The sequence below is a fragment of the Camelus bactrianus genome, chromosome 18 (assembly GCF_048773025.1).
Source record: "Camelus bactrianus isolate YW-2024 breed Bactrian camel chromosome 18, ASM4877302v1, whole genome shotgun sequence".
NCBI lineage: Eukaryota > Metazoa > Chordata > Mammalia > Artiodactyla > Camelidae > Camelus > Camelus bactrianus.
Window position 1 is genome coordinate 23,627,420 of NC_133556.1, and position 22,775 is coordinate 23,650,194.

Sequence of the window (22,775 nt, forward strand, 5' to 3'; positions counted from 1 at the left end):
GTACGAGCTCTGTGGCAGTGGGAGGTGGGGAGCCCTCCGGGGAGGGTGGAGCTCCTTTTTTCAGAGGGTCAGGAGCTAGAGGGAACTGGACTGACCCCTTCCGATGAACGAGTTGAAAGAAGGCCAGTGCGTGAGGGGGTCAGGGAGAGGTGACAGGACGGCCGGGCAGCTGGGCAGGCCGCGTCAGGCAGGGCCTTCAGGCTGACTTAACTTTATTCTTTGTGAGCGACCTGCAGAGTCGTAGCAGTCACAGCCACGTAGGCTGGGTCATAACTCGGATGGTGTGGTCGTCACAGTGTGTAGGGTCGGGATTTAGGGGACGTCCAGCATGGAACTAGAATGGGTGCTGAGGGGATCCACCTGTCCCAGCCTACCAGTGGCTCCCTCAGAACGACTGTGAGAGACTTCGGATAAAATGAGTATGTGTCCCATAGATAGTCCACATTTGTACTATTTACTAGTATGGGTGCAGGACCATAATATTTTTGTTTTTAATTGTTTACTTCATTTACTGAAGTTATGAAAATATATTTTAGGTGATCCTGGAAGAGAAGCATTTGTTTCAGTTGATAAGATTTTAAAAAGGAAGAAAAAAAAAACCTTTAAAAATTGAACAAGATGGCTGCTTTTATTGCTCGTTTTGCCTGGAGAGGTGAAATTTTGTAGAAGTGCATGGATAAAGAGGTCTGAGAGGCAGTAAGGCAGAGGGTGAAGAGCGGGCCTGCTTGGCATTCCATAGGCTTCACTTTCATTTCCAAGGCCTGGTTCTTGCAGCCCTTAACTGTGTGGGTCACTTATCCCAGGTTCTCTGAGCCTCGGTTTCTTCCTGTAGAAAACGAAGCTGAAATGGTACTCTGCTCATCCATCTGTAGCGAGTTGGCAAGCCTCCTCCTCACAGAGGCCCTGTTCGCAGGCCGCCCAGGATGGATGCGGTTGAGCGAGATGCTCGCCAGTCCCGCACGTGGCCCAGGCCTGGCACTTAGGAAGCGCTCCACTAAAAGGCGGCTCCTACCTACAGCCCGGAAGATAAAGTTATTTGTCTTCCTGGGTTTTGTACACAATTAATGGCTTTTTAACTTACACCTTCCAGAAGGAGAATAGAAAATCACTCATTTCATGTATGACTGAAGCATTTTGCTATAAATTGACACAACATTGTAAACTGACTACACTTCAGTAAAAATATATATATATACCAAAAAAGAAGGAAGGAAGGAAGGAAGGAAGGAAGGAAGGAAGGAAGGAAGGAAGGAAGGAGAGAGAGAGAGAGAGAGAGAGAGAGAGAGAGAGAGAGAGAGAGAGAGAGAGAGAAAGAAAGAAAGAAAGAAAGAAAGAAAGAAAGAAAGAAAGAAAGAAAGAAAGAAAGAAAGAAAGAAAGAAAGAAAGAAAGAAAGAAAGAAAGAAAGAAAGAAAGAAAGAAAGAAAGAAAGGAAAGGGAAGGAAAGGAAGAAAGAAAGAAAATAAGTCACTCATTTTTAGATCCTAAAGTCTTTTCAGAATTGCTTTTTATAGGCATTTAATCCTCCAGGTACATAGTCTATATACTTGACTCTTAAGCCTAATAATTCAGGAGGCAGAGGAGAGCCAGAGATATCTCAGTTTCATATTTTTGCTATGATTTCAGCATGTTGATTCAAACTTATGTTATGTGTGATGTATTATTAGCTACCCTCTCTGACTAATGTTGGAATTCATCTGCTGTTTGAACACTTCCCAAGTAATTTTTTTTTTTTAATGAGCCATCAAATAGGATGTGGCTTGGGGTTTTCTCAGCAGTTGGAGTGGGTTTGTGTCAATATGTCTGGATTCTCTTTCCCTGTCCTTTGTGAACAACAGCATTCATTTCTGAGCCGGGCGTTAAGGGTACAGGGTATAGGCTGTGTCCCTAGCTCAGGCCAAGCTATTTCATCCTTGACCTTTAAAAGATAACGGAACCTTGGACTTACCACCCTGTGTCAGCTCATGGAGATAAGCAAGCTGTGTACTTAAGGGTTTGAGCTAGCAGTGAATTTTAAATTTAGTTTAATTTTTTTAATGAAGGGAAAGCTAATGTACAGTTTAAAGGAAATGCTTGTATAGATTGGAGATAATAGAAGAATAAGGACTTGTGTTCTATTTCTGTATTATTCTTGGGACTCATAAGGAGAAATGTTCTAGAAACTACCTTTATTAAGCAACTCCACAGTTAGGTTGTGCTCAGAACTTTTGACATCGATGACTTTTTTTCCCTGTGGCCCAGTTCTTTTCTACACTTCCTGCTGTCTGCATAGACTTCTTCTCTTGTCTTGTCTTCCCTCCTTCCTGATTTAGCACAGCAGCAGAGCAGGCTTGGCTAGATGATAAGCATCGTCTGCATGGCAGAGTCACAACACCGCGTCCCGGTCTCATGGTAGCCAGGTGGTCTGCGCTGGGTGCTTCTGTGGTTGGCAGCGCAGACCTAGGCTTAAAATGCAGTGACCTGGTTTGGTCTTTGGAAAAGTGGAGTGACAGATTAAGAACCTAAGTCCAGGTCAAGGTTTGGGTTTCCTCATTTGTCATTGAGATTAAGCAATTGTTTTCTTTAAGGCCTTGATTATCTTCTTTGTCTTCTTCAAATCATACAGAATAATTATTTTTCTTGGGCTTCAAAAAAGTGACTTTTTATAAAGCCCTACATAATTTGTGGTTCTATACAGGCACTGAATTATCCCTAAGTAGGTAATTTTTCCCAGCCTCCATTTTTTTCAAGAATTTGTGAAAATGTTAGAATGATACAGTAGCAGTTAAGTTGGCTGCTGTGTATGTGTTGATTTAAAGGGCTACCCTGGATGGCACTTTGTAATTTTAGGAGAATATATTGTTTTACTGCAGCTATTGTTGAAAATTATTTGGTGAAACTCACTACCCCATACTTTGGAAATGGCCCTGACCTTTTCCTTTTTCTCACCAATGAACGTATTCCCCCTGACCCTCTGCTGTTTGTTCTCTCCTATGGGAAGAGTTGTAGGCTGCAGAGATGCTGGAAAAACCCATAGCAACACCGAGAAGGTTAAATTTAATCTTTGGGTGTCTAGCCATCTTTTATGAAGAGGAATGTTTCCACTTTTTTTATTGTTGTTTTTGTCATTGTTTTGTTGGGATGTCTTTGTTGGCTCTGGGTGAGGATTTAGAACTCTCCTCTGAAAGAAAACTGTTAGGAGTAGGTTAGTATGTTGAGTTGTGTATCTCAACTCTGGTAACTATGAATCCCATTTCTTAGGGACCAGGTTTAATACTGACATTTAACCATATTCTTTCTTCTTTATGAAAGAAAATCAATACCAAAACGTTTATTCCTTCAAGAATAGAAAAATATATACACCCCCACCCCCATACGTCAGGGGTTGGCAAATGTACTTATTTCATGAAGCACGTTTCTCCCTGAAACAGTCACTTCTGTAGGTTGTTTTTTGTTTGTTTTGTTTTGTTGCTCCTACTATAAAAATCTATGTAATTTGTTTTAATACATTTTCCCCTAACACTTTTGTATTATAATTGATACTACAAATAAAAATGCTTTTTCAGATGCTCTTATATATTGGTGATACTTGACCAAGTATTTGAGCTTCATATTTGTGGGTTTTAAATAATAAAGATGATGATGTGAGTTTATCTTTATAATTTGTTATTCATTTGATATCTCTTGTAAGTGATAGGTGGGTTTAGGGTTTAAATTTTTCATCCCCCAAATATCTCTTCACAAGAAAATGGATTGGAAATTACACTGCCTTACCATTTGTGACAACATTTTAAAGTAATCTTATATTTTACTTATAGTCAAAAGAAAAATTACTAAATAATCATTCAGAAGTCACATTTGTTGAATAAAAAAAGCCTTTTGTTCCCCTCCTCTCCATCCCCAGTTCAGTAACTCTCAAGGGCAGGGTTTGTGCTTTCTGTGAGCAAACAGGCCCAGCTGAATGGATATTCCCGGGGTGCAGGCTGGTAGTCAGAATGCCCATCCATGAGGTTAGTTCAGGGACTGATCAGTAAGGTCAAACAGATCGACACATTGTTTGCATCTTCTCTTTGGTGGCTTGTAGCCATGTAGGAGAGGTTCCTTTCTCAATGGAGATGGCTCTTTTGAGAGTTTAGTCTAAGTAGATGAAGTCTCCTAAGTGGATTATTTTATTTCTCAGAATAATTTTATTTAGCTTATTCTTTGGAAATTTCACCTTTTAAAAAATTTACCTTCTGGATTCTCAGTATAATTTTATTACTCTCAGAACACTTAACTTTCAAAAATAATTTTTAAACTCTATCATGCATTGGACATTGTCAGCTTAAGATGTTGGTTTGCCTATAGTCAGAAATGTTATAGAAAACAAACTTATCGTTACCAAAGGGGAAAGGGCTGGGGAAGGGATAAATGGGAGTTTAGGATTAACATATACACACTACTACATATAAAATAGATTAGTAACAAGGACCTACTGTATAGCACAGGGAACTATAGTCAACATCTTGTCATAACCTATAATGGAAAAGAATCTAAAAAAGAATATATATGTATAACTGAATCACTGTGTTAAACACCCAGAACTAACACAATTTTGTAAATCAACTATACTTAAATTAAAAAGAAAGAAAGAAAGAAAGAAACGATACAGAGATTTCCATTCAGTTTGTGATAACTCTGTTCTCTTAAGCCTGTAGTTAAAAATGAAATGAATTGTGGAATTTTGTTTCAGCCTAGACTAGGATTTTTGAGGCTGAGCCATAGCCAAACACCAAATTAATTACATAAAATGTTGAGACTACTCTGTCTCAAAGAAAATTTATTTGGTCTTTGCTGGCATCAAATCAGTCCTTTTGAGTATAACATTTCAGCATATTAATAATAATATGTGTAAACTTATTCATAACTCATAACCTTCCTCTATAATTATCAAAAACTTTGCTATACCACGGTCAGTTAAGAAGTTTTCTTTTTAAATAGGGCTCTCTCTTAGTTATTGCAGAGGACACAGCACTGTGGGACGGTGAGCCTGTGTTCCCTGCTCTCAGCTTTCTGATCATCTAATCGGGTAATAAAGAAAAAAATTTCACTATGTTCCAAATGTGAGAATGCCAAATTTTTTTGTCTTTTATTTTTAAAAACTATTTAAAAAAATAAGATGAATACATGCTCATTACAGGAAATTGAGGATAAACATATACACAAAATGGAATAAAGAAAATCACCTAGAAATAATCATAGTAACATTGTGGTGCATTTTCTTTCAGTATTTTGCCTGTTTATTTTATGTGGTTATAATCATGCATGCTACAGATGGAACTTTAGTTTTTGCTGATTTCATCAATAGTTCTGAGAAATTTTCTCAAGTTATTTGAACTTGCTGGGGAAGTAGAAAGTTGCCCTCTACCCTTTCTAAGTTCTTCTGGCTGGTCTAAGAGTTAGATTGACATGAGACAGATTATCAGGAGAAGAACAAGTTTACCTACGTACTGGAGGCGCCACCAGAAATAAGAGACCCAAGGATAAAGTTAGGCAGTTGAGGCTTATGTGCCTTCTGAGAGGAGAGAGGTTTCAGGCTTGGAACTTCAAAGAGGGAAGAAGTAATTCACATGGAGCTGGAAAAACGTTTGGTAAACAAATGTTTGCTGCACCAGGCAGACACATGAGACACAGGCAGGATTTTGGCCTCCAGGTCCTGAGGAGGTCCCCCACCTCACCTGCCCATATTCTTCACAGACATTTCTGGCGGTCGTGCTCTTTCTGGACCACGCCCTTTACCTCAGTTCTTTTAGGCAGTTAAAGAGGGAAGGGAGTTAAAAAGAAAGACTTCCTGAGTCTTCTGTTTCTTAAGAATAATCAGCCTAAAATAATCTTCATGCTCTGAGACACATTTTGGGGTGGCAAATTTTGCTCCCCTACAAACTCCATGAAAAAAAACCTCAACTGATTGCATTAGTAAATAAACAATCAAGTCTATGTATAGAATTTTTAGGTGATTTTTCATTTTTAATGCTATAAACAACACTGTCAAATTTCTTTGGGCTTGAGAATTTTGTGTGAAAGGAGGAACTCCAAATACAAAACTATGTATTTTCGCAGATATCTCTGGCGATAGTGCTCTTCCTGGACCAGTCCAGGCCAGATTCTCTGGAATTTCATTTGGCCTCTGACTATAACATGATAGAGTCAGAGAACTTATTTTAAAAAAAAAAGTTTAAAAATCAGAATTTCTCATATATCGTCAGATTGCCCTGTATAAAGATTATATCAGTTTATAATTCGAGTGTTAAGTATTTACCTTTTTAAAACTGTTTTTATCAGCAGTTCTTTGATTACTGAGAAAGAATGTATTTTCTTTCTTTTCTTTTTTTTCCTGCAGTTGGACTTTATGTATTTTATTTTTGCTATTTTCTCTAACTTTTTATTTGGAAAAATTTCAAACCTAGAGATAAAATGGTAATGTTTGTCACATTTGCTTTGTCTCTCCCTCACTCCGCACGTATACACACACATACATCCGTCACATACACATATATGAGTGTGTACGTATGTATTCTTCTTATTGAAGGAAATTTATGATACTGATATGACCTAATAGACTGTAATCGAATTTCCCCAAATGTCCCCACACTGTCTCTTACAGTTTTTTGTTTAATTTTTTGATCCAAGATCAAGTCAAAATCATGCACCGCATTTAGCCATCATGCTCCTCAGTCTCCTCTAATTTAGAACGGTTCCCCAGCCTGTTTTTGCGTCTCATAACACTGACGCTCTTTAAGGGTTCAGGCCAGTTGTTGTTTGGCAGTGTCCTTCGGTTTGGGTTTGTCTGTCTCCTCCGGTTTGGGTGACATGTGTTTGACAGGAGTGCTACCCAGGTGATGTCTTCTCAGCACAGCACACTGAGGGGCACACGCTGTCAGTTTGTTCCATGATTCCTCATGTTTTATGTGATAATTTAGTTAAAATGATGGCCTTTCCAATCATTGTCAGCTTTTCCCTTTTGATGCTCGTACTCCACCCGAAAGAACTGGTCATTCATTCAGTTAACATTTATTACAGAGGGCCCCTGTGGGAAGAGGCTATTCTTAAACTTCCACAAAGTACCCCTAACAGCAAAGGAGAATGGATGGGGATGCTCAGGAGCCTGTGGGGAGGTGGGTGCGGTGGGGAGAGAGAGGAGGGGGTATGTGTTGAAATTTCTCCTGTTTTATTTAAATCATTCCCGCAAATTAAAAAAATTCCACTCTATAATACATCCACTTCATTTTAATATTAAAATGTTTTACATTACGAGATTAATTATTTAACTTTTCATCTCTGATCTCCAGTAGAAACCATGCTCTGGGAAATCAAGCTGTGGTTATTCACTGGCTCGTAGTAATTGCGAGCACCGGGCTGTTGGGAAGCGGAGCGAAATAGCTGTGTTAGATACGCTCTCCTGGAGAAGTGTCACTGGTGATGTGAAACGACTGGCACAGTCTTGTCTCACCAGAGCTATCCTGGTTCTGTGCACTCAGAGGACAGGCACAAAGGCCTGGATTGTGTGTTCACTCGGTTCCGACTGAAGTAGCATCTTAAAATTTTTCAACTTTTATGAATTCAAATTTACTCATTTGGGGAATTATTTTTTCGGTGGTAAGACTGGTTTTGCTTGTCATTCCCCTTGGTGAAAGTGAGCGAGTCAGAGATGAAGCGGGAGATAGGAGTGTGCTTTTCCCACGTGAGTATCAGTTCCACCTGTAGGCTGACTCCTGCCGGTTAGAAGTGAAGCGTGCTCTCACACTTGTGTGTTCAGTACCCTGCTCCTCACGTGCAAGCTGGCGTGCAAGAGAAGAGACAGCAGTGTGCTCTGACACTGGCGGGAGAAACACCCACGTTGGCTGCCGGCGTGACACCTCCAAAGGGAATTTTCCAGGCTAATTATTTGACTCAAGGCAGTTTTCACCTTCAGTCTCCCTGCCCCCTCCTCCACACGTACACACTGTTGCAGCTTCACGATGCTGGGTGCTTTCCCGGAAATCAACTGTGGATCAGCTCAAAGATAAGGCACCAGTTGCTCTGAGAGGTGAAGTGGGAGTCGGTTGAGTGGCAGGACTGTCCACCCTCAGAGCACACACATCCCTCAGCCCTATGCTTTTCTGCTCCTACGGTGCTATTACAATCTTTTAAATCATGAAGCACACCCACACAAAAAAACCATTTCTTTTTAATCTAAATAATCCCAACAGCATTTAGTCAAGGCTTCTAGAGAATCAAGCACAGGGTCTGCCTGTGCTCTCTTTGGCACCAGCAGTGAATTCCGGGTGCAGTCTGGCCGAGCTGGAGAAAGAACGCCCTGGATTGGCCCGAGTTCTGCTCCCTGTCCGTGACTTTCAGGCTGCACTCAGGTAGCTGCTTCTTGATGCACTGATGCATTTGTCTCCCCGGGCGTGTTTGTGGGGAGAGCATGTGCCTGTGAGCTGGGGGAACACGTGAGGCAGCGCTCCAGCCGACCCTCTGAGGATTCTCACCGCTCCTGCTTTAATAAAATGTGGCAGGTTGCCTGGCAACCCGAGAGGTGGTGGGATTCTTTTCTACCTCCTTTACCAAAAAGCCCTCTATCAGCTCTTGGCTGACCGCTCGGGGTGGAGTAGGAGATAAACTTGGCTCTGGAAGCTAACTCCTTTATTTTTCATGCCTCTTCCTGCATCTGAACATTCGCTATCTCCCCCGTTCTCATGTGTACATCACTTTAAGGTAGAAGCTGGACAGTCTGACTCCCAGATTAAGTCCTGAGGAGAATTCGTCACTGAAAACACGTTCTCTTTTCTATTAATCAAAATTATTTCACTTGTGAGTCAGACCTGTGTACTGTTTCACCAAGTGTGTTGTGTAGCAGCAGTCTGTAGCCGTGTACCTCCTTGCTGCTGATTTGGTTTTGACCGAAGGATCCAGTTGTAGCCTTAGAAGCAAGCCTGGCTTGTGCTTCTGTTAGAGACTCCTGACTGCTGCCCTCACCTGTCACGGGAACGGTGCTGTCTGTGACTGCACTGTGGGAGCCTGGCCGGTGGTGCTTTGCAGCTGCGTCCCATGCAAGTTGCTATCAGATACTCATATTTTTCTTCATTAAAAATCATAGCATAATGCTATGCAAAGGCAGGATAAGTAAATTCATTAAACAAACATACCTGAGTTTACATGCTTTAAAACGAGACTTTACTTATGTTAGGAACATTGGATGTGGAACTGCAGAGTTAAAATCTGAAGGGTGGTAATATTTTTCTAGGGAAAAATCAATGTAGAAAATACTTTTAAATCCCTGAATGCTCCATTATCAACCAGGAAGCATTCTGTGTTCTGCTGTACAGATATATGATTTTCAAAGCATTTTTCAATTTCCTAATTTGTGTTAAGTATTTTGACCTTGTAGGAAACCTTTCAGTCGCTGGGAATTTTAAGATGTAATGTTATAAAATATTTTAAAGTGTAGCAGTATCACAACACTTGTCACTGTATTAATTTTTTTTAAGTTAGTGTTTTTAGATTTAACACTTGACTCTTTTGCCTAACCAGCTGAGTTTGCATTGGACATCCAAATACTGAAAAAGATCTATGTTTATATCTTCTTAGGACATAGAAAACAAAACGAATGCACAGAACAATGTTGAGGTCTTAGTAGCTTGAGACAGGAAAGTTGAACAATGCCAGTATCACTTTTTAAAAGAAAAAACTCCCTTATTCTCCTACTGGTAAAGAATTTCGCAGGTCCTTTAACTGTGGGAGTGGTGAGGAACTTGTTACTTCTCTGAATTTGGGGAGTTCTGGGGGAATTGCCACCTTAGACCTAAAAGCATTTACTCACCGAATGAGAGCATCTCACTCTGGCTGACTCTCAGGCTCTCCCCACCCCCTTTCTCTCCTCCCTCTCCCAGTCCCCCACTTCCTCTCCTTTCCTTCCTCGGCTCTCCTATGTATATATGTGTTTGACCCAAGAGAAACGTTCCTAAGTTTGCTTCAGCTGCTTTTGGCAGCTTAACGTGCTCATGTCAGACCTGTGTGCTGCCCGTAGGTCTGACTGCTGATTTTGGCAGCGGTGTCCTCCCATTACTGGGGGGCAGAGTTAAGGACGGGGGAAATAAGGAGATGGGATACTTTCCCTACAATCCTGAAGTCTGTAGGCAAATGATTTGGTGATTTTAAAGGAGAAAGATAATAGTAGAATGAATGTATGAAATGCCAAGATGGGATGGGACTTTAAAACCAAACTAATTCTTACTAAGTTGCATGCTGCCCTTTTGAGCTGTTTGGTAATCCGTAGGGTTTTAGTGTGTAGTCTACAGACAGAACTCACCAATGAAATAAATGAGTTGTCGGGCATAGTCTCAGCAAAGGCAAAGAGTAAAATTGATGTGGAAAATAAAACTGACTTCCTCATTCTTCATTTCCCCATTAGAGAAGTACGTGATTCTTTCTGTATACTTTTCTGAAGTCAAACGTTGCCCATTATAACAAATACATTTCATCGTCCCAAGGCAACCATTCCTTTTGTTATCAACCGACTTCCTCTCCACAGAGGGTAGTCACAGTGCCAGTGAGGGCTCCGAGAGAGCACCAAGGCGAGGCGGCTGGCCTAAGTGTTAAAGGAGGTTCTGTTGGCATTTCTCTCTAACCTTTTTGGTGGTGACAGATCATACGTGGGTTGATGTCCTGAAGACACTAAAGTGGCGAGTCAGTATTCGGCATACATTTCAGAAGGTTCCGCATCTCTAGATGGACCACAGGGGTGGGGAGTGGGGAAGCGAACGAGGCAAGACCAGGGACAGGGAGCGTGGCAAGGGATGGTTGATGGGAACCATAGACGGAGTTGTCTCATTTACAGTTTCTAGAGAATTTCTGTGACTCCATCTGACTTGGTTGGGAGAGACCCCTCTGCATTTGGTGACTGCTGCCCTCCCTCCCCGCGGTAATTACTCACCCAGCAGGTGAGACAGCTCAGCCCTGCCTGTCTGATAAGGGCCTGTCATTCACATTCTCTCCCCAGGTCCCCTCCTTCCCTCCTGGGTTTCATTCAGTTAATGAGTAAGCTGAGTCATGAGGTGTAAGTAAATTCTTTTATCAAGTGAGAGCTACATCAAAACATCCACAGAGAGACATTAAATGAAAGTATAAATATTGCAGCACAGCATCCCCCATATCTGGTTGGCTTATAAACAGACGGACTTTAAGCTTTTCAACTACTGAAACCTTTAAATCTGAAAATGTGCTGCTCTGTCAGGCTTTTTGTAAACACGGTCATTGGAGGTGAAGAAAAGATGGTACACTTACGTGTTAATCACAATAGGGGTAATATTGTGTCAGATTTCATGCTTCAAACTGCCAGGGTTAACAGTCCAAAAGTATTGTCTTGGTGTTTGTGGTGGACGTTTATATTTGATACCTATTTGTATCTGGCATCCGAAACATCTTTAATGAGAATTAGTCTGGATTATGAAGAACCCTACTTAACTGACGGCAGACCCAGCCACTCCCTCCAGCCAGCAGTTTAGTTACACACAGGCTCTGATGGGTGAATAGGTTGTGTCCTGAAAGTTCTTTTGTTGATTAACCTTTTAGAACACAAAGTGCATTGTCGCACAGAAATGCCACTTTGAATGGTGGGTGTCAGTGAGCTGTGGCTTGTTTCAAACTTCAGGCCTGGGCCCATCAGTAGGTCAGGAAATCAATGTTAGTTGACACCAGTATAAAAAACAAGGGAGAAAGAAGCAGAATAGAAAACATCAGAGTGGGTTGCGTAGGAAAGGTAGGTCTTGTTTGGTGATACTGTTGTAATTTAAAACCTACCACAGACTGTATGCTGCCTTTAGAGGCTGAAAGGCTCCCGGGTCAGGGGAGGTTGTGTCAGTGATGGGTTAAATCTGGCCGTTTGCCGCTGTCCAGCACTGTGATGCCAGGCAAATGTCTCTGTTTTGTCATATTCAAAATAAGGCTGGTTTTGTAGAGATAAGATTAGAGATGAAAGGGTGTATGTTAAGATTAATATATTAGGATATTATGGAATATAGGGTAATATACTAGGATTATAGCTAATGGGTCATCTGGTACATGGTAACCTCTCTATAAACCATGATTATAATTTATTTGCACTCCTTTGTGATATATATGTAAGCAGTCCTTAAAGATACTGTTATAAAATAGTATAACTGAAACATACTATTTAGTCTTCCCTAGAGTAGAATTTATTCAGTGTTCCTGACATTTAGGATCTGCCATTTCCCACATTCTAGGAGGAGATCTTTGATTTTACTTTAAATTATCCCTGTGTAGTTGAGACATCAATCTTAATTTTCTCCCATGAAGTGTGAAGAATGTTGTAAATTGCCTTAGGCCTTTCAGCTGTCTGTCAAGTTTGTCAAGACTGTTAAGTATGGAATTGCTTCCCAACTCCCTATTTCAAATTATGTGTTTTGTCTTTAAAAAGGGGGTAAGGGTATTCTGTATCTTTTTTTTTTAAGTGGCTCTCAATTCTCAACTTTTATGGAACTGCATCTGCTCCTGTTTGACTCCACCATAAAATCGTTCTTACTTCCTGCACATCACTACCTCATCTTTTAAGGAGCTATATCAGCACTTGTGTGTTGTGTAAACTTTTTTTTTTTTTTTTTTTGGTCTGGCTTGGGTTGAGAGCAGCTGCTGTGTTGACAGCTTTGAGGGGAGGTTAAAATCATCGTCGGAAGCATGGCATCAGAATCAGGGAGGTCGGAAGTCAAACTCAGCTCTGCCAGGTCGTTATTTCAGCCCTCTGCAGGTTACTCAACCTCTCTCAGCCTCTGTTTTCGCGTCTGTAAAAGCAGAGTTACTGCCCCACCGTATGGTGGGGTTGTTTTCAGAAGGAAAAGAGCTGGGACGGATTGGTAACTCTGCAGAGAAGGCCGCTGTCTCTGGCTGGGTCCCCATCACTCAGAGCTCCATGGCCTTTGCCGCCCTTGCTGTCCTCCCGGCCCCCAGCCCTGGTGCTCTCAGGAGACCCACCCCCTCCGCCCAGGAAAGAGCGGGCTCCCAGCCCCATTCAGAAAGCTCCGCCCCTCGGAAGTGGGGCCCCCACGCATGCGTGCTCTGGGCCCGTCGCCTCTCCCGGCCCTGCGCAGACCCTTTTCCCCACGCCCACCCGCTGACTTCTTTCCAGTGGCGCGAAAACCAGCTGAATCCCTCCTGTCTCTTCAGAAGAGCCCTCCGGGACCCCAGGTCCCTTTGCTTCTGATTATTTCTTTCCTGTTAGGAATTTCAGGGCTCTGCGTTAGTCGCCCTCACCCTCGTGCCCTCTCACCCTTTCAGCTGAGGTCCCTGGTGACCTCTGTGCCATAAAGGCCATGGGCTCTTTCCTCTTCCTCTTTCTGGTCGCTCAGCCCATTGACCCTTTCTTCCTTCCTGGGTTCCTCAGCCCCGGACTTCCCAGATTCGCCCTCCTCCTTTTCTGCCTGCAGCCTCCCCGGCTCCCGTGCCTTCTTCTCCCGTCTGTGTGGTGGTTGAATGTTGGTGTTCCTCAGAGTTCCACTAAGACTTCTCTTACTCTTTGCCTTCTCCAGCCCTCTTCCTGTTTTCCCCTTCAACCACAGTGATCTTGTAGAAACACATGAGATCATGCTCTCCTCGTGACTGAAGCCCTGTGGTGGCTCCTGCTGCACTTGGCACGGCTGGAGCCCTTGGTGGCGTGTCCATCAGGCCAGCTTCACTGTGGGCTCCTCTCGCCTCCCTCATTGGTCTCCACGGTTCAGGTCGAGTTTCAGTTCCTCGGTCAAGACTGTGTCTCATCTCTCATATTGGTCACTCCGTGTTCCTTCTGCCTGGAACGCAGTTCCCCACTCCGAGTTTTTGACACTGTCTACTCTCCCAACCTTCAAGTCTCAGAACAGACTGAATGTCTTTTCCTTAGGGAAATGGTCCCTGTGTCCAAGGCCTGACCACCTCTCCACTGGAAACTCCAGTTATCTAACCCTCAGCACACGTGTGGGGCTCTGTGTCCTGTCCTTTCCTCCGGCAAATAAGGGACCGGGTCTCTGATTCACCCCCAGAGTGGAAGCATGGAAGATGGTGTGTTTGTTTATGGTTGGATGAATAAATGAACAAGTGAGAGTTTCATATGTTACTGTCTGTATTCATAAACAGGTAGATGGGTGAATAAATGAGCAAGTGAGAACTAAATACATTCGTTTGCAAAGCAGGCAGCAGAGTTCTTGTGTATAATAAGTACTCAATAAATGGTAGCTTTATTTTTAATTGACTTTTCAGCTAGGAACCATGAAAAGGGGGAAAAAACATCCCCCAAGCTGGTTAATGGAAGCAGTGCCCCTTAATGACGTCATTCATGAAACGCTGCGGCCGTTGGCATAGGCCCTGGGAAATCAGAGCTTAAACAGCAGCCTCTTTCTCACAGTCAGCCTTTTAATATCTTATATTTCTTGTCTCTTTCTCCCTCCTGTTTCTCCTCATGTTAAAATCATCATTTCTCACCTAGATTCTCACCTCCTTGGTGCTCCCTATCAATATGTTCCTCTCCTCCTCCTCTAGGTTGTGAGCTTCCCTCCCGTCACCCCCCAGTGCCCAGCATGGTACCTGGGGCCAGTGTTTGTTGAGTGAATGAACGAAATGCGTGTTTCAAAAGCAGATTGTGGTGTTGTGGGGGCGAGGGTATAGCTCAGTGGTAGAGCACGTGCCTGGCCTGCATGAGGTTCTGGGTTCTATCTCCAATGCCTCCATAAACTAAAAATAAATTTAAAATCCCATCTTCCTCCCCCCTCAAAAAAAAAAAAAAAAGCAGACTGTGGTGTTGCCAGGAGAGTTAGTGAAAATCAATTGACTAATTTTGGTCTCAGTTCAGTTTTTAAAAATTATAGTTCAGACTTTTTGATTTTATACTTGTCCAGTATGGCTGATACATCAGTTCCTATATTTTCCATTTTCTTTCCACATTTTTGAATGAGAAAGATTTTGTTAGATTGTATCCCAGTTCTCAGTGATAACAGTATCCTGTGAGCTGTTGCAGACTCAGGTGTGTGAGGCCACCCTCACTTCAAGCATTCCAACGTGTGATAAGTTACAGCTCGCTGACTCTGTATCACTGTAGAATGTCTTATGTGTCTTAGACATAGTTCTTTCAGTATGAGCTATATATGTATTTTTTTCCTCCAAGTCAAATGGCTTTATTAGCCCCTGGGGGCCACATTTCTCCCCTACCACCACTACCTGCCCTCCAGGGGATGGGAACTTTGGGACCAGTGAGGGGCATGGGGAGTCCAGTGCACACTGCAGTATTGAGTCAGGCCCTAAGTGGGTGCCCGGGGCCCTACCTCCCTCCCTGCCTGTGAGGAGAGCCTAGTGGTGGGTGGCAGGTGGGAGGTGGGCTCTGTTCCTGGCTGAATGTTCCCAGCCTGGAGGTGAGCTATATGTCTTTTGATTTAACAGCAGTCGCCTCATTAATTAGGCACCTGCTGTATGCCAGGCTCTGTGCTAACAGCTTCGCATATAGACATTCTGCTCTCCAAATAGCTTTCTAAGGTAGGTAGTTACACCCATTTTAGGGATAAAGAAACGGGAGCCCAGGGAGTCAGGTGGCTTTCTTCAGACAAGTTCAGATTTTGGCAGGATTTGAACCCAGCTCCCTGTAGCCCCAGAACCCATGACTTTCCCACTTGACTTCATTGCCTCCCTTTATATACATTGTAAGTAAATGTCACCATATCCACAGCCTTTGTCCAGTTTGTAAAGAGTGTTTTCTTCATCATTTCCTTGGCCTTAATTAGAGACTGAGGTAAGATACAATGTGGGAACCAGGAGCAGACTGAGGGGCTGACGTGGAGGGAGATGAAGGTAGAGGCGTGGCTTGTAGGTGGCAGAATCTGGATGGGACCCACGTCCCCTCTGGCCGCCTGCCTGAGAAGTCACAGGGCTCCCAACAACTGCTCTCTCGGTTCTGATGACCCAGCAAGGGTACACGGGCAAGCTCTTCTTGCTGTCACTCTCTGCCTGCATGTCTTTTTAACCATGGCAGCCTGAACCTGCTTCCTCTGCTTCCTTCTCCTTAGTGCATGTGCTTTCCTGAATGTCTCCTCTGCATCAGGCCCTGTGATGGAGGCAGAGGTGAGCGACCCAAGTCCTCCTCTGCCTCTTACTCCATTATTAACACTGTCTTTTTTACAGGCCTTGAATCTCTTTCATGAGCCTTAGTTTTTCACTCTTTCAGCTTTAGTACTTAAAAAAAAAATTTACCCTTTGTTGGAGAAGACTGCACTGTATGGGGAAGAACAGGGGACGAGGAACCCCAAGCCCTGGGTCCTGACCGTGTGCCTGAGCCAGGTCAGTTGGTCTCTGCTGCCAAGGGCTATTACCATTTCTTTCCGCGTTGCTGTGACGCTCAGGTGTGGCGATGTGCACAGGCCGTCACTGCCCCCGGGGAACCTGCCCTTTAGAGTCAGGGCCAGTGCCACTCCTCTTGTTCCTAGTCCAGTGCTCTTCCTCCACGAATGCCAAATGATTCAGAAGCTGTGTTTCTTCCCCCCTTTCCTTCCATCATTTTAAATTCCTGCAAAAGTACCATGGTAGAACCAAGGTGCTATGAAGGCAAATAGAGTGTGGTCCTTTCCATCGAAGAACATCTGGGCCCATGGTATAAATGTGAGGAAAGAGCCAGAGTTGAGGTGAGAGGGTTGGACCGAGCCAGAGGCCCCGCCGGTAACGCTAGCAGGTTTGCACTTGATCTTGGCGTTACAGAAGAGGACAGATCGTGTCAGTAGGGAAGGCTGTAAGGGCCAGGGTAAAACCGGGCTGTCAGCTGGGCTGGCCTGCCCGCTTTCACCTGTTAGGCCCCCTGGAAATAGCTGTGCTGCGCACGGTTCTGACAGACCACCAGTTCCTGCATGTACCTTAGTATCTGCCTGGCTCCTTGGATGAGTTGAGGGGAAGTATCTCCAAGATCATTTTTTTGAATGCTGGAATATGTTCATAGTGACCCTTAGAGTTGAATGTTTTTGTAAAGTTGGCTGTCCCACAGAATCCAAGGTAAAACCCTCCATTCTCTATCTGGTAAAAGTACAGAAATGGTCATGCTGTTGCAAACCCAGACTTGGTCAAATTATATGGAATATGAGAAAACTTCTGAATCCACTATGTTCATGTTTAAATAAACAAGTAAACACAAAGCAGCTTGTGGTGCACCCAGAAAGAGAGCACAGAGGAGCAGGGCCCCGGGCTGGCGGCTGTGGGGGGATGTCAGAAGTGGGCACCGCGTTGATGGTTTGGGTGTAGGGTTTGGGTCTGCACAGCTGGCAGAGGCCACTCTCAGTGCACGCCCTCCTGGTGGTGGGCTAACATACCACGTTACCCTGGAGAGATTCCTTCCGCCCTTTACACAAAACTGTTGTGTGAAGAGATGGACAGACTCCGAGTCTCTTGCAGACTGAGGTATTTGCCTGTGTTCACTCTGCATGACGTGGCCTGGGACCCTTCCAGTGCACTTGGTGTCATGAAAAGAATGTAGCTTTGGTTTGGATCCCAACACTTGTAACCCTTGGGACCTTGAAGTAGTCACTTCTTCTGAGCTTCAGTGTCCTTATCTATAAAGTCAGGATAATCCTTACAGGATTTTCCGTACCTGGCGGAGTAAGTAGCCAATAAATACTTCTCTTTCTTGTAAGCATCGGGCTGATAAGCACACAGGTAATTCCCTTAGAAACTGAGACGTGATGTCGGTTGAGGATAACCGCTGCAAAAAATGCAGGACTAATGGCTCGTAACTGCTCCTGAAGTCTCCTAAAGCTCCCCCCACCCCACCCCACCCCCACCAGCAGTTGCTGCAATAAAGTGGTTTCGGCAGCCGCGATAACCAGGCGGCACAGACGTCCTCGGCTTCCCGAAGAAGGCTGGAGAAGGCTGGCGTTTCAGCAGCAGTGCTTGTTTACAGCACACGGACCATTTGGGGATACCTTCTTATCACCAAAGACATTGAAAATGGAGTGACTCCTACCTTATCTTACAGAGAACTTCTCACTTAGTCTTGGAAATGGCCCTTAGGACTTGCACAGGGCAAACAACAGAAAACCCAAACAGTCTGTTTGCTTAAAAGGTAATAAACTTCTGTGAAACCCCCACTCAACCAGAGAACTGAAGTGTTAATAAGTTACATCTCCCTGTGCTTCCTCCCCACCCCATCTTCCTATTCCCCACCAAGCTGCCACTCCTGAAAGTTATGCTGATTATTTTCTTGCTTTTTTGGCTCCCTCTGCATCTCCCTCTCCCTCTCTCCACCACCCCTACAACTTCCCCCTATCTTTCCCCTCCCCCTCCTTCTCCTTTTCCCTCTACAAACCCACGAAATGATACCTTAATGTGCTCATAATTTGCCTTTGCCTGAGGTTGAACAACTCTTTATATAATTATTGGCATTGTATGCTCCCCTTTCTGTGAAACGACTCAGCATGCTGTTCGTGTCTTTTGCCCATTTTTCTGTTGGGTGTTCCCTTACTGATTTGTAGGCATTTTTATGTATTCTGCTGCTAATCTTCCATCAATTGCTTGTGTTACAAATATCTTCTTCCAGTTCACAGATTGTCTTCACTCTCTGCAAAGTGTCGTCTGATGGACAAAAGTTTTCATATTAATGTAGCCAAACTTACTGATCTTTTTTTGTGTGCTTAACATTTTTTGTATCTTCATAAATTCTTTCCTACTTCCAGCTCAGAAAGATATTCACTTCTATTTTCTTTTCAAGTTTTCAAAGTTTGCTTTTGACATTTAAGTGCTTCATCCATCTGGAGTTGATTTTTCCGCCTGGTGTGAGTAAGAATCCAGCTTATTTTTTTCCTATGGATAAACAATTTTTCCAACTTTTCCTTTTCCGCACTGTCTGTCATGCTGTCTCTGTCCAAAATCAAAGTTTCACAGATGCTAAAGTCTGTTCCTAGGCTCTTCTGTATCATTGGTCACTCTGTCTCTGCACCATTACTGCTCTGGCTTAAGTACTACAGGTCTATGGTAAGCTTTTGGAGTTGGTAGGGCAAGCTGCCCCTTAAATGTTTGGGCTGTCAGGGCCCATTTAAAATTTGGAATCAACCTTTCAGATTCCACAGAATAATCGAGGTGTAATTTACATACAGTGAAATTATCTTCTATTGTACAGTTCCGTGTTTTAACAAATGCACACCATCGTGTAACCACCACCATAATCAAGATACAAGACAGTTCTTTTTGTGATTGACGTCCTCCCCCAATCCCTGACTGCCGCTGCTCTGTGTTCTGTTGAGTTTTTTTTTAAATCTCATTTTAAATTTTTTCAATGTTCTGTTAAAACAGAGTTTTTAAATCTGGAACTGCATTAAATGTATGGATCAACTTAGGAAGGAATCTACAGCTTCTATTAAGTCTTCTTGTCCGTGAACATAATGGCATATCTTTCAACTTAGTTGGAAAGATTTTTGCTTGACAATAATGGAAAGTTCTAAATTAAAAAAAAAAAACTAAACATTTTAAGTAATTCTTTAAAACTCCTAGTAGGGGAAGCATTTTTTATGATAATTGTCACTCTAAATAGACACATAAATACACACAAATATATGTCAGACATGTGACAGTGTTACATTCTTTAAAAAATCATGTCTTGGTTCCAAACCAGCTTTGTTGCTTACCCTACAGGACCCTAAACAGGCTGCTTGGCTTCCTTGATGCTCAGACTCTCTCTCTCTCTCTGTGATGGTTAGAACATCCCTTCCTTGGGGGGCGGTTGTGAGGATTAAATGCTGTAACGTGTGCAGAGTGTCAAGAGACAGCAGACCTAGCACAGTGAAACCGTGGGTGGGTGAGACTATGGAGAGGAAGTGCTCTCACTCACCTACAAGGAACCAGGGAGGGCCCTCACCGTCTTTGGTTTCCCAGTGGCTCTAACAAAGTGGCATGACCGAAAGACGGCCTTGAATCATTTCCCTGACAAATTTGGAAAAGGTTAGTGTTACCAAGCCGCCTGCTACACGCTGCTTCTGACAGGCGAGCTGGAATCACTGGAGGACACAGCTGACAGCCAATTCATTTTGCTGATTCATCCATTAGAGGGGTGGCTTTGAGCCAGAGCTTGGCTTCTAGATTAAAGGCTGAGAGCTGCAAAGCTGCTGGGACTTGAAGGAATGCTGGTAAATTGCTGCCATGTGAAGGCCAGCAGTGAAAAGTGGATTGTTGTTTGTGTCCCCTTTTAAGTGATCCTAATTCCACATGTGCTCAGATAAATTCCCCACTGTGGTTAGGGAGTTGTTCGTAACATGTGTCCACAGGGCCAAGAGCTGAATTATTGGAAACAATCGGATGCTGTTAAATAGATCATCTTGGCTCCTTTGTGACCCTATTTCCACCTTTGCTTTCACAGGGAATGTTGACTCAAGCCTACTCTTTTACTTGTTAGTCCAAATTAAACTCGAGAGAGGCGTCATTGCAGATGTCATCCCTTTGAGGCACGCTTCCAAGTAAACCTGCCTGAAAAGGAATGAAACTTAAAAGAGGAAAATCCAAGCGATGCTCAGGACAGAACAACCATGTAGAATCTGTGGGTTCTCATTATATATCACATTGATAAATGAACCTGTTTTACTAGGTAGTCTCAAGCTTATAGGAAACTGCATAAAGCTTGCCTGTGACAGTGTGAGCTTGAGGGTGGAAGTTGTGTCTTGTTTCACCAGCTATCTAGCATCGTCCCTGGGACAGACACCCAGTGAGCGATCGCTGGGTGGAAGCATGGATGGATGACGTCTGGTGGATGTACAGATTACTGGGTGGTTAGATAAGTGTGCCAAGAAAGTCAGAAGTGTAGCCCATTGAAAGCAAGAAAAGTAACTCTCGGGAGGAAAAAGGTTTTTCAAGAGAAGCTCCTGTTTCTTTGGTTCTCTGATATGAGTGACTTTGGTCAATGAGTATCTCCAGAACTGAATGCTCTGTTTATCTCCTTGTGAGTGAGTCAGAACATGCTGTTTGGAGCTCACATTTCAGGAACTCACTCTACTCTGAGATAACGTGGAAGTTCTTTAATACCCTTAGAGTGTTTTCTTTTCCTTTTCTTTATTTTTCCTCTTTCACTCTAGAGTGAATATTTGAAGAGTACAGCAGACCTCTTAGTAAAAAAATGTTTTTAAATAAGATTTTTTTTTCTTCTTGTTTTTCTATCTATTGTTGTTCTCTTTTGCTTTGCTCTTTAGGTGGCTAAACATTTAGGGCATGACAGTCTATAAACTGTTACTGTATTGAGAAGCTTTAGGCAAATCTGGTCCACTTAAGAGTGAAGACTAAAGTGTCACATGTCGGATATGTGGGGAGTGTCTGCCTCCCAGACAGTTGTCTTGCCCTGTGATGTAAGGTCCGGATGTGCTGGTGTCCCTGTCCGGTTCTGATGTGCTCATCACCACTTGCCGCGTTCTGCCTTGCACTCACTCACTTAATATTTACTGAGAACTGCTCCGTACCGAGAACTTTGCTGGGAGTGGGATATAGACTCTATCTCAGACGTCATGGTGCTTTTGCCGCATGCCCGGGTACCACGTCTGCTCCCAGCCACCCCCACCAGCACGACCCGGCCCTTACTGTCTCGCTGCTAGTGTAGGTGATAACTGCTGGCAGTGGCAGTGGGCCTGGGGAGTATGTGCTTCAAACTGCAGGAGCCGGAACCAGCAACTGAGTGCCTGTCCGCCAGCAGGTTTCCATGGGGCCTCACCCTGACACTTCCCGCACATTCCATCCCCCAGACTCCGAGGAAGAGGCAGCAGAACTGACTGGGCCATACTCAAGCATTAACACCAAAGACAGAACAAGCTCCAGCTTTCTAGTACTCCTGCCAGAGGCACATTTCAGAGAATTCGCAATCTTTGTGAGCAGAAGAAGAGGCCTGTCTCAAGTATTGTGGGAATATCTTGAATCTGCAGAGTCTAAAGGGAAGTGCAGAACAGCAGGAAAGGCCCTGGCCTTAGGGTCGAAGCAGCCTGGTTTTGCCTCCCAGCACTGCCCCTGGCCCCGCTGTGGCCTGTGGCAGTCCCCCGACCTCTGTGCCCCTGCTTTCTCCTGAGCAGTGAAGACCATTCCTCCTTTGCAAATGCGCTGTGAAGCTTAGACATCGTGTATGCAAAACGCTGGGCACAGACATCCAGGAGACCTTCAGTATTTGACACAGTCACAGCACTGCTGTCAGTGTTGCTTTTATTGTCATCTTTATTGTTAACAAAATGGGTGAGGCTTTATAGTTTTCCCTTAGCGGTTTGGGTTTTTCATTTTCTTACTCTGAAAATGAGTAATTTTCAAGCATAATGTTACCTGCAAATATGTGGCAAATTAACGTTTTACTTAAATCATTCTAGTTCTCTGTAGTTTACAGAGCACTTTCACACTGTAAAGGAGATTGGGGAACAGAGACACTCTTTTCTCTGGATGAGAAAACTCAGACTTGGAGAGTCCATGGGATGTTCCCAAGGCCACCTGGCTTCTAAATGGCAGAGCTGGGCTCGGAGCTCAGACCTGAACCCAGGGCTCCTTTTCGCAAGTGACATCTCTGGGGTGAGGCCAGACTCTTTGGTAAGGATTTTTTCTTTTCCTCGTAGCTGTCAACACCAGCAAATATGCAGAAAGCTATCGGATCCAGACCTATGCTGACTATGTGGGGAAAAAACACGAGGAGAAGCAGATCAAGAGAAAGTGGACAGAAGATGGTTGGAAGGAGGTTGAAAGAAAGCGGCTGAACACGCAGTGCGTCTCCTACACTCCGCAGAATCACTATTACTATGCCAGCAGGTAAGAGCTCCTGCCT

General features: G+C 43.7%; 1 protein-coding gene across 6 annotated transcripts in view; it reads left to right on the top strand.

Annotated features, from left to right (window-relative positions):
- PARN (poly(A)-specific ribonuclease) overlaps positions 1-22,775 on the top strand; it is a 148,587-nt gene that overhangs the window by 86,620 nt on the left and 39,192 nt on the right. For all 6 annotated transcript variants that reach the window (XM_010961112.3, XM_045521250.2, XM_010961111.2 and 3 more), the window contains one exon: positions 22,570-22,759. In XM_010961112.3, the coding sequence (XP_010959414.1) occupies positions 22,570-22,759 (190 nt within the window). The remainder of the gene's footprint in view (positions 1-22,569; positions 22,760-22,775) is intronic.